General features: G+C 47.8%; 1 protein-coding gene across 1 annotated transcript in view; it reads left to right on the top strand.

Annotated features, from left to right (window-relative positions):
- tmem45b (transmembrane protein 45B) overlaps window positions 1-8,515 on the top strand; it is a 32,233-nt gene extending 23,718 nt beyond the window's left edge. Inside the window, exons 4-6 of the mRNA XM_068054317.1 lie at window positions 4,899-5,083; window positions 5,905-6,050; window positions 6,572-8,515. Coding sequence (XP_067910418.1) covers window positions 4,899-5,083; window positions 5,905-6,050; window positions 6,572-6,668 — 428 coding nt within the window. The 3' untranslated portion in view covers window positions 6,669-8,515. The remainder of the gene's footprint in view (window positions 1-4,898; window positions 5,084-5,904; window positions 6,051-6,571) is intronic.
- Window positions 8,516-18,119: the final 9,604 nt, after the last annotated feature.

The following is an 18,119-nucleotide window of genomic DNA, read 5'->3' as shown; positions in this document are numbered from 1 at the left end:
AGTGGTTATGCTGCACACAAGCCTCCTCCCACCTTATTCCATCTAACCCTATCAACATTCTCTTCTATTCCTTTCTCCCTCATGTGCTTATCTAGCTTCCCCTTAAATATACTTATGCTATTCACCTGAACCCTTCTTTGTGGTAGTGGGTTCCACATTCTCACCACTCTCTGGGTAAAGATGTTACTCCTGAAATCCCAATTGGATTTACTAGGAACTACCTTATATTCATGGCCCTTTCTTTGGTTGACTCCACATGTGAAAACATCCTATGTCTACCTATCAAACTCTTCCATTATCTTAAAGACCTCCATTTCGTCACTCCTCAATCTTCTCTTTTCTAGAGAAATGAGTCCTATCCTTTTCAGTCTTTCCTGATAGCTATATGAACATACAAACATACAAACTAGGAGCAGGAGTAGGTCAATCGGTCCCCCGAGCCTGCTCCGCCATTCAATAATATAATGGCTGATCTGATTGTAACCTCGACTCCACTTTTACTCCGTTGCTTATCAAGAATCTATCTACCTCTGCCTTAAAAATATTCAAAGACTCTGCTTCCACTACCTTTTGAGGAAGAGAATTCCAAAGACTCACGACCCTCTGAGAGAAAAAATTTCTCCTCATCTCTGTCTCAAATGGGCGACCCCTTATTTTTAAACAGTGACCCCTAGTTCTGGATTCTCCCATAAGAGGAAATATCCTTTCCACATCCACTCTGTCAAGACCCCTCAGCATCTTATCTGTTTCAATCAAGTCACCTCTTACTCTTCTGAACTCCAGCGGGTAAATACAAGCCTAGCCTGTCCAACCTTTCTGCATAACACAACCTGCCCATTCCAGATATTAGTCTAGTAAACCTTCTCTGAGCTGCTTCCAATGCATTTACATCCTTCCTTAAATAAGGATACCAATACTGTACATAGTATTGTAGATGTGGTCTCACCAGTGCTCTCTATAACTGAAGCATAACTTCCCCACTTTTGTACTCAATTCCCCTCACAATAAATGATAATATTCTACTATCGTTCCTAATTACTTTCTGAACCTGCATACTAACCCTTTGCGATTCATGCACTAAGTCGCCCAGATCCCTCTGCATCTGAGAGCTCTGCAATCTCTCACCATTTAGATAATATGCTTCTTTTTTATTCTTCCTGCCAAAATGGACAATTTCACTTTTTCCCACATTATACTCCATTTGCCAGATCTTTGCTCACTCACTTAACCTATCTATATCCCTTTGTAGCCTCCTTATGGCCTCTTCGCAACTTACTTTCCTACCTATCTTTGTGTCAATTTTAATTCTTTTTTAATTTAAATTTAGCAACCATACCTTTGGTCCCTTCATCCAAGTCATTTCTATAAATTGTAAAGAGTTGAGGCCCCAGCACTGATCTCTGTGGCACACCACTCGTTACATCTTGCCAACCAGAAATTGACTCATTTATGCCTACTCTCTGTTTCCTGTTAGCTAACCAATCTTCTATCCATACCAGTATGTTACCCCCTACACCATGAGCTTTTATTTTCTGCAATAAGCATTGATGTGGCACCTTATCAAATGCCTTCTGGAAATCTAAGTAAAATACATCCCCCAGTTCCCCTTTATCCACAGCACATGTTACTTCTTCAAAGAACTCCAATAAATTAGTTAAACATGATAGTCCTTTCACAAAACCATGTTGACTCTGCCTGATTACCTTCAATTTTTCTAAATGCCATGCTATAACGCCTTTAGTAAGAGCTACTAATATTTTCCCTAAGACAGATGTTAAGCTAACTGGCCTGTAGTTTCCTGCTTTCTGAGTCCCTCCCTTTTTGAATATTATTTTCCAATCTAATGGAAACTTCCCTGAATCTAAGGAATTTTGGAAAATTAAAACCAATACATCAACTATCTCACTAGCCACTTCTTTTAACACCCCAGGATGAAGTCCATCAGGACCTGGGGACTTGTCAGCCCACCGCTCCAACAATTTGCTCAGTACCACTTCCCTGATGATTGTAATTTTCTAGAGTTCCTCCCTCCCTTCCATTATAACCTCTCAATTCTGGTATCATTTTGTGAATCTTTTTTGTGCCTCTATATTTTTTAAAATATGGAAACAAGAACTATTCACAGTCGTCCAACTATGGTCTAACCAAAGTTCTATACAAATTTAGTATAACGTCTCTGCTTTTCAATTCTATCCTCTAGAATTGAGCCCCAGAGCTTTATTTGCTTTTTTACAGCCAATTGTAATTCCAATTCTTGAGTCAAAATCATTTATGTAAATAGTGTTATGAAAGTGCTTCCATTTTAAAATATTTTTTGAGGACTCCACCATGCATCTAATAGGCACTGGCCTAGGGCAATGAGCTACGGTTATGACAAGGTCAGAACAGTGGGACCAAGGGAAAAATCCTGCCTCCTGTGTCCACGGCTTCTGTGAACATTCTGGGGACAGATTAGTGTACTGGCATCTTCCCAAACTAAAGACATAAGAAATAGCAGCAGGAGTTGGCTATTCAGCCCCTCAAGCCTGCTCTGCCATTTAATACGATCATGGCTGATCTGATTGTGGCCTTAACTCCACTTTCCTCCTGGCTCCCGATAATCCTTGACTCCCTTGTCAATCAAAAACCTGTTTAACTCAGCCTTATTCAATGATCCAGCCTCCACTGCTCACTGGGGAAGAGAATTCCAAACACAAAGAGCCCTCTGAGAGAAGAAATTCCTCCTCATCTCCATTTTAAATGGGAGACCCCTTAAAGACCCTTTAATTGGAAACTGTGCCCCCTAGTTCTAGATTCCCCCACGAGGGGAAACATCCTCTCAGCATCTACCCTGTTGGGCCCCCTCAGAATCTTATATGTTTCAATAAGATCACCTGTCAATCTTCTAAACGCCAATGAGTATAGGCCCAACCTGCTCAACCTTTCCTCAGAAGACAAACCCCTCATCCCAGGTATCAGCCTAGTGAACCTTCTCTCAACTGCTTTCAATGCAAGTATGACCTTCCTTACATAAGGTGATCAAAACTGTACACAGTACTCTAGGTGTGGTATCACACCCTGTGCAGTTGTAGCAAGACTTCCCTACTTTTATACTGCACCCCCCTTGCAATAAAGGCCAGCATTCCATTTGCCTTCCTAATACTTGCTGTACTTGCACGCTGGCCTTTTCTGATTCATATATAGATACCCAGGTCCCTCTGTACCACAGCATTCTGCAGTCTCTCTCTATTTAAATAATGTTCTAATTTTCCATTCTTCCTGCTAAAGACATATTTTCCCATATTATACTCCATCTGCCGAATTTTTGCCCACTCACTTAAGCTATCTATATCCCTTTGCAGTCTCTTTGTATCCTCCTCACAGCTTGCTTTCCTACCTATCTTCATATCATCAGCAAATTTGGCTACAATACAGTCAGTCCTTTCATCCAAGTCATGAATATAGATTGTAAATAGTTGAACCCCCAGCACTGATCCTTGTGGCACTCCACGAATACAGTTTTCCATCCTGGAAATGACGCATTTATCCCGACTCTCCGTTTCCTGTTAGTTAGCCAGTCCTCTATTCATGCTAATATTTCACCCCCAACACCATGAGCTCTTATCCCCTGTAGTAACCTTTTATGTGGCACCTTATCGAATATCTTTTGGAAATCCAAATACACTAAATCTACTGGCTCCCTTTTATCTACCCTACTTGTTACATCCTCAAAGAACTCTAATAAATTTGTCAAACACGATTTCCCTTTCACAAAACCATGTTGACTCTGCCTGATTTTATTTGATTTTCTTGATATCCTGCTACTACCTCTTTAATAATGGATTCCAGCATTTTCACAACAAGAGACATTAAGCCATCTGGTCTATAGTTTCCTGCTTTCCGTCTCCCTCCTTACTTGAACAAAGGTGTTACACCTACAGTTTTCCAATCCACTGGGACCTTTCCAGAATCTAGGGAATTTTGGAAGACTGCAACCAATGCATTCACTATCTCTGCAGCCACTTCCTCTAAGACCCTTGAATGAGGCCATCAGGTCTAGGTGACTTATCAGCCTTTACTCCCATTAGTATTGCCATTACTTTTTCTCTAGTGATTGTGAGTTTTAAGTTCCTCCCTCCCTTTTGCCTCCTGATTTATTACTATTCTTGGGATGCTTTTGTGTCATCTACTGTAAATTGGAAACAAAATACTTGTTCAAAGCCTTTGCCATTTCCTCATTCCCATTATTAATTCCCCAGTCTCACCCTCTAAGTGACCAGTGCTCACTTTTGTTACTCTTTTCCTTTTTATATATTTGTAGAAGCTTTTACTGTATGTTTTTATATTTCTTGCTAGTTTTCTCTCATACTCTAATTTCTCCGTCCTTTGCTAGTTTCTAAAATTTTCCCAATCTTCCGACCTACCATTAAGCTTTTCAGCATTGCATGCCATTTGTTTCAATTTGATACCAGCCTTAACTTCAAAAGTGTTCTTTTAAAAATTAAAATAAAGGTCCACAAAGCACAAGCCCATTTTAAAACCTACTTACCCTGTTGAGCTAAAGTTACACAAAGTAAATACAGAATGAAAATTTACCATGTGCTGAATGAAGCACTTTTTCCAACATAGGATAGTCACATCCTGTCTGAAATACCTGGTGCAGAGATTTGAGACTGACACTGCGAACATATCAGGAGCTAACAACTTTACACTACTATCCAGTGTGTTCCAGTATGTGTGCTTAATGTTTCATAAATCAGCATGTGTGCGATTGACAGTTTCTAGCGTTGCTGTGTGTGATTGATGGTTTACACACCAGCATGTGCATTCGAGGGTTATACAGTAGCACACATGTGATTTGCAGTTTATACACCAGCCTGCGTGTGACTGATCGTTGACATATATCTTAATTCCTGCAGGTTTCCTATTTTATTTCCATGTCCAAAACCGACCTCCCCTCGACCAGCACATCCACTCACTTCTGCTCACCGCCGTGTTCGGGGGCTCCTTAATCATAATGATGGAGGTTTTCCTGCGAGATAACATAATCCTGGAGCTGTTCCGAACCAGCTTGGCAATCCTGCAGGGGACCTGGTTCTGGCAGGTGAGCAGCTTCCTTCACAATGGACACCTGACCGCACCCCCTCCCACCTCCCCCCTCCCCGCCACCCCCGTCCCTCTGTTTCTCTGTGTGTCTGTATGGGCAGGATTTTGCCTTTTGGGCCGGGACCCGAATGTCGGGGTCAAATGGAGGTCACAAGCCTGCATTCTGTTGGAAACTGTCACTCAGCAGTGATTTTCCCCAAATTGGCCAATTGGAGGCCAGAGGGCGGGTTCGCCATCCAATTAAGATTGGTGGGTGGGCTCTCAAAGCTGGAGAGGCCCTCCAGGTCAGAAGGAGATTGAGCCTGCAGTTCAGCTAACGGCGAGAGAGTATGCCTCCATCTTGAGGCAATTAAAAATGGCCTCAGCAGCCAGGCCACCATTTTGGAGGGGGTGCCTGTGGCTGCAGCTGTGACCAAGCAGGCAAGGAAGGCCTCTAGGCCTGTCTGAAATGCAGGCCCCTCCAGTCTGTCACCAGATGGCCTAGACCCAACATCTTGGTGTGGTGGGGGGGTGGGGGGGGCTGCGTGGGGGAGGCCTGCAGGCTGAGTGGAAAATTCCAATCAGCCCCTGACAATAAGCTTTAATAGGCCATTAAGTATCCTCAATTGGCGGCCCATTGCTTGCTGGCAGGTAGCCCTTCTGCCACCGATCCTACCTCCACAAAAATAGCCCAGGGGCAGGATGGTGCCGACAAACTGGCATGCTGGCCAGCCCGCCTCCGTACCTGCCCCCATCTGGGGGAGAAAATCCTGCCCTCCGTCTCTGGGTGTAAATGGAGTTTAACACCATGTTCTAACTGAGCTGTTTGCTATCTTTCAGATTGGCTTTGTCCTGTACCCTCCCTTTGGTGGGCCCGAGTGGAATGAAACTGACCATGGAAACATCATGTTTATTACACTGTGCTTCTGCTGGCATTTCGCAGTCGCCATGGGAATTGTAGCAATCAGTTATACGCTGATGTACTGGTGAGTTCAAACTGCTGCAGGGTGTGATATGAGGCTGCAGCCTGAGGAGCTGCAGTCATCACATGTCCTGCTGTCTGCATTACCGAACCAAATATTGTCAGAACCTCTGCTTAATGTGACAGTGACAGGAAATCTGGGAGCTCCAGTAGTCAGTAACTCTCCCCTCTCCAACAGTACCTCACCACTGTGTCAAAATTCTGGCACTCCCTCCCTCACATCACGGTGGCAGCACCGTCACCACACGGACTGTAGCAGTTCAAAAGAAGGCTCATCAGCATCTTCTCAGGGGGCAACTAGGGATGGTCAATAAGCAACCATGGCACGGGCACTGATACAGACAGGTATAGACACTGGTATAGGAAATCCTCCGATTGCCTGTAAACCGAGAGCCCACCTCCTCCCCCACTCCCACCTAACCCCCACCCACTGTCTGTAACTGCTTTTAAAGTCAGGATGGTAGAGTGCAGTGACAGGTTGCGTCACTCTCTAATCTGCTGGTCTCCCTCTCTTTTTCCTTGCAGGTTTGTTCAGATAAAATCAAGGAAAGCTAGTGCGATGGAGCTGGGACAGCTGAAAAACTCTCATGTCAGTCTACTGAATGGCTCTGACGAGGAGTGAGGTGAAGACCCTGAGTGAGAGCATCCCCTACACATTCCTCGATCGACATCGAGAAGCTGATGATTTCTGTCCAATTATTTTGAACTGTGAACTTTTCTTAACTTTGATTTGTTCCTTAACGTCTATTGCCTCACTCATTGCTCTGGGGGAAGGGAGTGGGAATGAGCTGGAGGGGGAATCTACCAGTGGAATGACACTGACCACTTGGGAATGAAGGAATGGGAGTTCTGGACAAGGGATGTTTTCCATAAATTTCAGATCCACCTTCTCCAGCAGATTGGAGTCCATGGGTCAAGAATCATGCCTTTGTCAAGTCTCATAGTGAACAGGCAGCATCAGGATTTGAATTATTATTTCTTTCTTGATGGAAACTTTGAGAAATTAATGACATTAATAATTAATATCTTCCTATCGAGGGATGAGAATGTACAGGAACAGAGCAGAGCTCAGGTCTCCAATCTGACAACCCACTACTGTACGTCAGTAACTTTCCATGTTTGATATGAATAATTTGTAGCTGATTTTACCACCCAGGAAACTGCCTGCAGAACATCTCAAGCTTAATCCCAAAAAGTCAGGTTCAGTCTCAAACTGTGTGGTGGTTTTTATCAGTCCCGTCCCTGCCCAATCTGCCTGTCCTCATACAAGTTGATCCATCTCCCTTTTTTCCCAATAAACAATGTCTTTTTTCATTCAAAATTCACATGAACTCTAAACTGTATGTGAGGCTGAACATTATATTTTACAGGTACAGGTACTGGGCAAATTGAATCCATCTGGTGAGAGGATTCTGGTTCCCTATCTTTGTTGCAGTTCACGCTTTCTAATCTTGGGTTTAATTTATTTCAGTGTTTTACTTTCTTTTACGAGCTCAAACACTTCCTGCTGTGTTTCTGGACTTTTTCCTGTTCTGCTCACTGTCCTCAAGCTCTGATAGGAATGTGGTTCTTGAGTAGCATTGTGGCAGTATGACTAGTCCAGTAATTCAGAAGCTTGGACGATTGCTCTGGAAACATGAGTTCAAATCCCATCGTGTCAGATGAGGGGAATTTAAATTGAAATAATAAATAAATCTGGAATTAATAATAATCACGAAATTGTGAGAGTGTTGTTAAAAACCCATCTAATTCAATAATGTCCTTCAGGGAAGAAAATCTATTCTTACCTGGCCTACATGTGACTCCAGACCCACAGCAATGTGGTTGACTCTTAAATGGCCTAGCAAGCCTCTCACTGTTTGCAAACTACTACCGAAAAGAACCAGAGAGATTAACTGGAAAGTTGTCCCTGCAAAGTCTTTGTTACTAACATGTGGGGACTTGACCCAAAATAGGGAGAGTTGTACCACAAACTAGTCAAGTAACAGCCTGACATAGTCATACTCACTAAATCATACCTTACAGCCAATGTCCGAGACTCCTCCATCACTATCCCTGGACATGTCCTGTCCCATGTAGCTCATTATTCTGCTATTAACGCTCTCTCTGGAATAATGCTTTGTCTTTCACCACAAGTATGAACACTGTCTTTGCCTTTGTCCCAGGACAACTTTGTTATTTAATCTCTCCTACCCCATCAAACACCTTTCCCTTTGTTCTCTCCCCCTCCCCCCTCCCCTTACTTGCTTAACACCTAATTCTTTTCTAACCTTTGCCAGTTCTGATGAAAGGTCACAGACCTGAAACGTTAACTTTGCTTCCCTCTCCACAGATGCTGCCAAACCTGCTGAGTATTTCCAGCACTTTTTGTTTTTATTTCAGATTTCCAGCATCTGCAGTATTTTGCTTTTATATCCAAAGATGAGGTGCCAATCTGATAAAGCTACAATACAGAACTACATGCATTGCTAAATATCGGAATGCATGCCATAGAGCAAAGTGATCCCTCAACCAATGGATCAAATCAAAGCTCTGCAGTCCTGCCTCATACAGTCATGAATGGTGGAGGCCAATTAAACAAATAACCGGAGGAGGAGGCTCCACAAACATCCCCAACCTCAATGATGGGGGAGCCAAGTACATCAGTGCAAAAGGTAAGGCTAATGCATTTGCAACCATCTTCAGCCAGAAGTGCGGAGTGGATAATTCATCTCGGCCTCCTCCTGCGGTCCCCAGCATCACAGATGCCAGTCTCCAGCCAATTTGATTCACTCCAAGTGATATCAAGAAATGGCTGGAGGCTCTGGATACAGCAAAGGCTATGAACCCTGACAATATCCTGGCTGTAGTACTGAAGACTTGTGCTGCAGAACTTGTCACACCCCTAGCCAAGCTGTTCCAGTACAGCTACAACACTGGCATCTACCCGACAATGTGGAAAATTGTCCAGGTATGTCCTGTCCACAAAAAGCCGGACAAATCCAATCCAACCAATTACTGTCCCTTCAATCTACTCTCAATCATAAAATCATAGCAGGTTTATGGCACAGAAAGCGGCTACTCTGCCCATCGTGTCTGCGCCAGCCGAAAAACGAGCCACCCAGCCTAATCCCACCTTCCAGCATTTGGTCTGCAGCCCTGCAGGTTACGACACTTAAGGTGCATATCCAGACACCTTTTAAATGAGTTGATGATTTCTGCCTCTACTATCCCTTGAGGCAGTGAGTTCCAGACCCCCACCACCCTCTGGATGAAAAAAAATTTCCTCATCTCCCCCCTGATCATTCTACCAATCACTTTAAATCTATGCCCCCTGGTCACTGACCTCTCTGCTAAGGTAAATAGACCCTTCACCTGCACTCTATCCAGGTCCCCCACAATTTTTTACATTTCAATCAAATCTCCCCTCAGCCTCTTCTGTTCCAAGGAGAACAACCCCAGCCTATCCAATCTTTCCTCATAGCCACATTTTTCCAGTCCTGCAACATCCTTGTAAATCTCCTCTGTACCCTCTCTAGTGCAATTACATCCTTTCTGTAATGAGGTGACCAGAACTGCACATAATACTCGAGTTGTGGCCTAACTAATGACTTATACAGTTCCAGTATAACCTCTCTGTTATTCTATACCTTGGCTAATAAAGGGAAGGATTCCACATTCTGATGAAGGGTCACTGACCTGAAACGTTAACTCTGTTTCTCTCTCCACAGATGCTGCCAGATCTGCTGAGTATTTCCAGCATTTCTTGTTTTTATTTCAAATTTCCAGCATCCGCAGTATTTTGCTTTTATTTTATTGAATGATTCCATATGCCTTCTTAAAACACCTTATTGACCTGTCCTGCTACCTACAGGGTTCTGTGGACATTCACTCCAAGGCCCCTCACTTCCTCTCAGTATTCTCCCATTAATTGTGTATTCCTTTGCATTGTTTGACCTCCCCAAATGCATCACCTCACACTTCTCTGGGTTAAATTCCATTTGCCACTTTTCTGCCCACGTGACCAGCCCATCGACATCTTCCTGCAGTCTACAGCTATCCTCCTCACTAACTACCACATGGCCAATCTTTGTGTCATCTGCAAACTTCTTAATCATGCCCTCTACATTTACGTCCAAATCATTAAAATATTTCACAAAGCAGGGGACCCAGTACTGAGCCTTGCAGAACGTCACTGGAAACAGCCCTCCAGTCACAAAAATACCCGTCAACAATTACCCTTAGTTTCCCGCCACTGAGCCAATTTGTATCCAGCTTTTTTTTTTAAACCAGTCTGCCATGTGGGACCTTGTCAAAAGCCTTGCTAAAATCCATGTAGACCACATCAACTGCACTACCCTCATCAATCCTCCTTGTTACTTCTTCAAAAAATTCACTCAAGTTAGTCAGACAAGATCTTCCCTTAATAAATGCATGCTGACTATCCTTGATTAATCTGTGTCTTTCTAAGTGACAGCTTATCCTGTCTCTCAAAATTGATTCCAATAATTTACCCATTACTGAGGTTAGACTGACCGGCCTGTAATTATCCGGTCGATCCCTCGCTCCCTTTTTAAACAGAGGTACAACGTGAGCAGTTCTCCAATCCGCCGGCACCACATCTGTATCCAGTGAGGACTGGAAAATGATGGTCAGACCTTCTGCTATTTCCTCAGCAAAATGATGGAAGGTGCCATCGACAGTGCTATCAAGCGACACTTACACAGCAATAACCTGCTCACCGATGCTAAGTTTGGGTTCTGCCCAGACCACTCAGCTCCAAACCTCATTACAACCTTGGTCTAAACATGGACAAAAGAGCTGAATTCCAGAGGTTAGAGTGACTGCCTTTGACATCAAGGCAGCATTTGATCGAGCGTGGCATCAAGAAGCCTTAACAAAATAGAAGTCAATGGGTATTGGTGGAAACTCTCCACTTGTTAGAGTCATACCTAGCACAAAGGAAGATGGTTGTGGTTGTTGGAAGCCAATCACCTCAGCCCCAGTGCATTGCTGCAGGAGTTCCTCAGGATAATGTCCTTGGCCCAACCATCTTCAGCTGCTTTATCAATGACCTTCCCTCCAACATAAGGTCAGAAGTAGAGATATTTGCTGATGATTGCACAATGTTCAGTACCATTCGTAACTCCTCAGGTACAGAAGCAGCCCATGTCCATATGCAGCAAGACCTGGACAACATTCAGGCTTGGGCTAATAAGTGGCAAGTTAAATTAGCACCACATAAGTGCCAGGCAATGACCATCTCCAACAAGAGAGAATCTAACCATCTCCCTTTGACATTCAACTGCATTACCATTGCTGAATCCCCCACCAACAACATCCTGGGTGTCACCATTGACCAGAAACTTAACTGGACCAGACATATAAATTTTGTGGCTACAACAGCAGCTGAGAGGCTGGGAATTCTACAGTAAGTAACTCATTTCCTGACTCCAAAGACTGTCCACCATCAACAAGGCACAAGTCAGGAGTGTGATGAAATACTCTTCACTTGCCTGGATGGGTGCAGCTCCAACAATACTCAAGAAGCTCAACACCATCCAGGATAAAGCAGCCTGCTAGATCGGCACCCCATTCACCACCTTAAACGTTCACTCTCTCCACCACCGATGCACAGTGGCAGCAATGTGGCCCATCTACAATATGTACTGCAGCAACTCACTAAGGCTCCTTCGACAGCACCTTCCAAACCCACGACCTCTACCATCTATAAGGACAAGGGCAGCAGATGCATGGGAACACCACCACCTGCAAGTTCCCCTCTAAGCCACACATCATCCTGATGCAACGATATCGCTGTTCCTTCACTGTCACTGGGTCAAACGTCTGGAACTCCCTTCCTAACAGCACTGCAGATGTACCAACACCACAAGGACTGTAGTGGTTCAAGAATGCAGTTCACCACCACCTTCTCAAGGGCAATTAGGGATGGGCAATAAATGCTGGCCTGGCCAGCAATCCAGAAATGCTCACATCCCATGAAGGAATAAAAATAATCTGATGCGGAAAGATTGTTGGTTCCTGTTTGCTTTGTGTGGTTTGCTGGATCCCCTATCTCTTGGTAACACTGGCTCTAACAAACAATAATACAGTGTCTTTCAGGTTTATAGCTCCAATGTCCATCCGAAACAAAACTTTGACCTCTTCCAAATTATTGATGTGCAAATGAAACGTGCCAGTGCAACCCAGCAAAACTCTCTCAGCACTCTACTGATCACCCAGCCCTGCTCCCTCAGCACTCTACTGATCACCCAGCCCTGCTCCCTCAGCACTCGACTGATCACTCTGCCCTGCTCCCTCAGCACTCTACTGATCACCCAGTCCTGCTCCCTCAGCACTCTGCTGATCACCCAGTCCTTCTCCCTCAGCACTCTACTGATCACTCTGCCCTGCTCCCTAAGCACTCTACTGATCACCCAGTCCTTCTCCCTCAGCACTCTACTGATCACCCAGCCCTGCTCCCGCAGCACTCTACTGATCACTCTGCCCTGCTCCCTCAGCACTCTACTGATCACCCAGTCCTGCTCCCTCAGCACTCTGCTGATCACCCAGTCCTTCTCCCTCAGCACTCTACTGATCACTCTGCCCTGCTCCCTCAGCACTCTACTGATCACCCAGTCCTGCTCCCTCAGCACTCTGCTGATCACCCAGTCCTTCTCCCTCAGCACTCTACTGATCACTCAGTCCTGCTCACTCAGCACTCTACTGATCACCCAGTCCTTCTCCCTCAGCACTCTACTGATCACCCAGCCCTGCTCCCTCAGCACTCTACTGATCACTCTGCCCTGCTCCCTCAGCACTCTACTGATCACCCAGTCCTGCTCCCTCAGCACTCTGCTGATCACCCAGTCCTTCTCCCTCAGCACTCTACTGATCACCCAGTCCTTCTCCCTCAGCACTCTACTGATCACTCAGTCCTGCTCACTCAGCACTCTACTGATCACCCAGTCCTGCTCACTCAGCACTCTACTGATCACCCAGTCCTGCTCCCTCAGCACTCGACTGATCACCCAGTCCTTCTCCCTCAGCACTCTACTGATCACTCAGTCCTGCTCACTCAGCACTCTACTGATCACTCAGTCCTGCTCCCTCAACACTCTACTGATCACCCAGTCCTGCTCCCTCAGCACTCTACTGATCACTCAGTCCTGCTCACTCAGCACTCCACTGATCACTCAGTCCTGCTCCCTCAGCACTCTACTGATCACCCAGCCCTGCTCCCTCAGCACTCTACTGATCACCCAGTCCTGCTCCCTCAGCACTCTACTGATCACCCAGTCCTGCTCCCTCAGCACTCTACTGATCACTCAGTCCTGCTCACTCAGCACTCCACTGATCACTCAGTCCTGCTCCCTCAGCACTCGATTGATCACCCAGTCCTGCTCCCTCAGCACTCTACTGATCACCCAGTCCTGCTCCCTCAGCACTCTACTGATCACTCAGTCCTGCTCACTCAGCACTCTACTGATCACTCAGTCCTGCTCACTCAGCACTCTACTGATCACCCAGTCCTGCTCCCTCAGCACTCTACTGATCACTCAGTCCTGCTCACTCAGCACTCTACTGATCACTCAGTCCTGCTCCCTCAGCACTCTACTGATCACCCAGTCCTGCTCCCTCAGCACTCTACTGATCACTCAGTCCTGCTCACTCAGCACTCTACTGATCTCTCAGCCCTGCTCCCTCAGCACTCTACTGATCACCCAGTCTTGCTCCCTCAGCACTCTACTGATCACCCAGTCCTGCTCCCTCAGCACTCTACTGATCACTCAGTCCTGCTCCCTCAGCACTCTACTGATCACCCAGTCCTGCTCCCTCAGCACTCTGCTGATCACCCAGTCCTTCTCCCTCAGCACTCTACTGATCACTCTGCCCTGCTCCCTAAGCACTCTACTGATCACCCAGTCCTTCTCCCTCAGCACTCTACTGATCACCCAGCCCTGCTCCCGCAGCACTCTACTGATCACTCTGCCCTGCTCCCTCAGCACTCTACTGATCACCCAGTCCTGCTCCCTCAGCACTCTGCTGATCACCCAGTCCTTCTCCCTCAGCACTCTACTGATCACTCTGCCCTGCTCCCTCAGCACTCTACTGATCACCCAGTCCTGCTCCCTCAGCACTCTGCTGATCACCCAGTCCTTCTCCCTCAGCACTCTACTGATCACTCAGTCCTGCTCACTCAGCACTCTACTGATCACCCAGTCCTTCTCCCTCAGCACTCTACTGATCACCCAGCCCTGCTCCCTCAGCACTCTACTGATCACTCTGCCCTGCTCCCTCAGCACTCTACTGATCACCCAGTCCTGCTCCCTCAGCACTCTGCTGATCACCCAGTCCTTCTCCCTCAGCACTCTACTGATCACCCAGTCCTTCTCCCTCAGCACTCTACTGATCACTCAGTCCTGCTCACTCAGCACTCTACTGATCACCCAGTCCTGCTCACTCAGCACTCTACTGATCACCCAGTCCTGCTCCCTCAGCACTCGACTGATCACCCAGTCCTTCTCCCTCAGCACTCTACTGATCACTCAGTCCTGCTCACTCAGCACTCTACTGATCACTCAGTCCTGCTCCCTCAACACTCTACTGATCACCCAGTCCTGCTCCCTCAGCACTCTACTGATCACTCAGTCCTGCTCACTCAGCACTCCACTGATCACTCAGTCCTGCTCCCTCAGCACTCTACTGATCACCCAGCCCTGCTCCCTCAGCACTCTACTGATCACCCAGTCCTGCTCCCTCAGCACTCTACTGATCACCCAGTCCTGCTCCCTCAGCACTCTACTGATCACTCAGTCCTGCTCACTCAGCACTCCACTGATCACTCAGTCCTGCTCCCTCAGCACTCGATTGATCACCCAGTCCTGCTCCCTCAGCACTCTACTGATCACCCAGTCCTGCTCCCTCAGCACTCTACTGATCACTCAGTCCTGCTCACTCAGCACTCTACTGATCACTCAGTCCTGCTCACTCAGCACTCTACTGATCACCCAGTCCTGCTCCCTCAGCACTCTACTGATCACTCAGTCCTGCTCACTCAGCACTCTACTGATCACTCAGTCCTGCTCCCTCAGCACTCTACTGATCACCCAGTCCTGCTCCCTCAGCACTCTACTGATCACTCAGTCCTGCTCACTCAGCACTCTACTGATCTCTCAGCCCTGCTCCCTCAGCACTCTACTGATCACCCAGTCTTGCTCCCTCAGCACTCTACTGATCACCCAGTCCTGCTCCCTCAGCACTCTACTGATCACTCAGTCCTGCTCACTCAGCACTCTACTGATCACCCAGTCCTGCTCCCTCAGCACTCAATTGATCACCCAGTCCTGCTCCCTCAGCACTCTACTGATCACTCAGTCCTGCTCACTCAGCACTCTACTGATCACTCAGTCCTGCTCCCTCAGCACTCTACTGATCACTCAGTCCTGCTCACTCAGCACTCTACTGATCACTCAGTCCTGCTCCCTCAGCACTCTACTGATCACCCAGTCCTGCTCCCTCAGCACTCTACTGATCACTCAGTCCTGCTCACTCAGCACTCTACTGATCACTCAGCCCTGCTCCCTCAGCACTCTATTGATCACCGAGTCCTGCTCACTCAGCACTCTACTGATCACTCAGTCCTGCTCCCTCAGCACTCTACTGATCACCAAGTCCTGCTCCCTCAGCACTCTACTGATCACTCAGTCCTGCTCACTCAGCACTCTACTGATCACTCAGTCCTGCTCACTCAGCACTCTACTGATCACCCAGTCCTGCTCCCTCAGCACTCTACTGATCACCCAGTCCTGCTCCCTCAGCACTCCACTGATCACTCAGTCCTGCTCACTCAGCACTCTACTGATCACTCAGTCCTGCTCCCTCAGCACTCTACTGATCACCCAGTCCTGCTCCCTCAGCACTCTACTGATCACTCAGTCCTGCTCACTCAGCACTCTACTGATCACTCAGTCCTGCTCCCTCAGCACTCTACTGATCACTCAGTCCTGCTCCCTCAGCACTCTACTGATCACTCAGTCCTGCTCCCTCAGTACTCTTCTGATCACTCAGTCCTGCTCCCTCAGCACTCAACTGATCACCCAGTCCTGCTCCCTCAGCACTCTACTGATCACTCAGTCCTGCTCCCTCAGCACTCTACTGATCACTCTGCCCTGCTCCCTCAGCACTCTACTGATCACTCAGTCCTGCTCCCTCAGCACTCTACTGATCACTCTGTCCTGCTCCCTCAGCTCTCAACTGATCACCCAGTCCTGCTCCCTCCGCACTCTACTGATCACTCTGTCCTGCTCCCTCAGCACTCTACTGATCACTCTGTCCTGCTCCCTCAGCACTCTACTGATCACTCAGTCCTGCTTCCTCAGCACTCTACTGATCACTCTGCCCTGCTCCCTCAGCACTCTACTGATCACTCAGTCCTGCTCCCTCAGCACTCAACTGATCACCCAGTCCTGCTCCCTCAGCACTCTACTGATCACTCTGCCCTGCTCCCTCAGCACTCTACTGATCAGTCAGTCCTGCTCCCTCAGCACTCTACTGATCACCCAGTCCTTCTCCCTCAGCACTCTACTGATCACTCTGCCCTGCTCCCTCAGCACTCTACTGATCACTCAGACCTGCTCCCTCAGCACTCCACTGATCACCCAGTCCTTCTCCCTCAGCACTCTACATATCACTCAGGTCTGCTCCCTCAGCACTCTACTGATCACTCAGCCCTGCTCCCTCAGCACTCTACTGATCACCCAGTCCTGCTCCCTCAGCACTCTACTGATCACCCAGTCCTGCTCCCTCAGCACTCTACTGATCACCCAGTCCTGCTCCCTCAGCACTCTACTGATCACCCAGTCCTGCTCCCTCAGCACTCTACTGATCACCCAGTCCTGCTCCCTCAGCACTCTACTGATCACCCAGTCCTGCTCCCTCAGCACTCTACTGATCACCCAGTCCTTCTCCCTCAGCACTCAACTGATCACTCTGCCCTGCTCCCTCAGCACTCTACTGATCACCCAGTCCTTCTCCCTCAGCACTCTGCTGATCACTCTGCCCTGCTCACTCAGCACTCTACTGATCACCCAGTCCTTCTCCCTCAGCACTCTACTGATCACTCTGCCCTGCTCACTCAGCACTCTACTGATAACCCAGTCCTGCTCCCTCAGCACTCTACTGATCACTCAGTCCTGCTCCCTCAGCACTCTACTGATCACTCAGTCCTGCTCACTCAGCACTCTACTGATCACTCAGCCCTGCTCCCTCAGCACTCTACTGATCACCCAGTCCTGCTCCCTCAGCACTCTACTGATCACTCAGTCCTGCTCACTCAGCACTCTACTGATCACTCAGCCCTGCTCCCTCAGCACTCTATTGATCACCGAGTCCTGCTCACTCAGCACTCTACTGATCACTCTGCCCTGCTCCCTCAGCACTCTACTGATCACTCAGTCCTGCTCCCTCAGCACTCTACTGATCACCCAGTCCTGCTCCCTCAGCACTCCACTGATCACCCAGTCCTGCTCCCTCAGCACTCTACTGATCACTCAGTCCTGCTCCCTCAGCACTCTACTGATCACTCAGTACTGCTCCCTCAGCACTCGACTGATCACTCTGCCCTGCTCCCTCAGCACTCTACTGATCACTCAGTCCTGCTCCCTCAGCACTCTACTGATCACTCTGCCCTGCTCCCTCAGCACTCTACTGATCACCCAGTCCTGCTCACTCAGCACTCTATTGATCACCCAGTCCTGCTCCCTCAGCACTCTATTGATCACCCAGCCCTGCTCCCTCAGCACTCTATTGATCACCCAGCCCTGCTCCCTCAGCACTCAACTGATCACTCAGCCCTGCTCCCTCAGCACTCTACTGATCACTCAGCCCTGCTCCCTCAGCACTCTACTGATCACTCAGCCCTGCTCCCTCAGCACTCTACTGATCACTCAGCCCAGCTCCCTCAGCACTCTACTGATCACTCAGTCCTGCTCTCTCAGCACTCTGCTGATCACTCAGCCCTGCTCCCTCAGCACTCCACTGATCACTCAGTCCTGCTCCCTCAGCACTCTACTGATCACTCAGACCTGCTCCC

The sequence above is a fragment of the Heterodontus francisci genome, chromosome 22 (assembly GCF_036365525.1).
Source record: "Heterodontus francisci isolate sHetFra1 chromosome 22, sHetFra1.hap1, whole genome shotgun sequence".
In the NCBI taxonomy this organism is placed as follows: Eukaryota; Metazoa; Chordata; class Chondrichthyes; order Heterodontiformes; family Heterodontidae; genus Heterodontus; species Heterodontus francisci.
The sequence above is the reverse complement of the archived record's forward strand: the minus strand, read 5'-3'. Positions and strand labels throughout refer to the sequence as shown.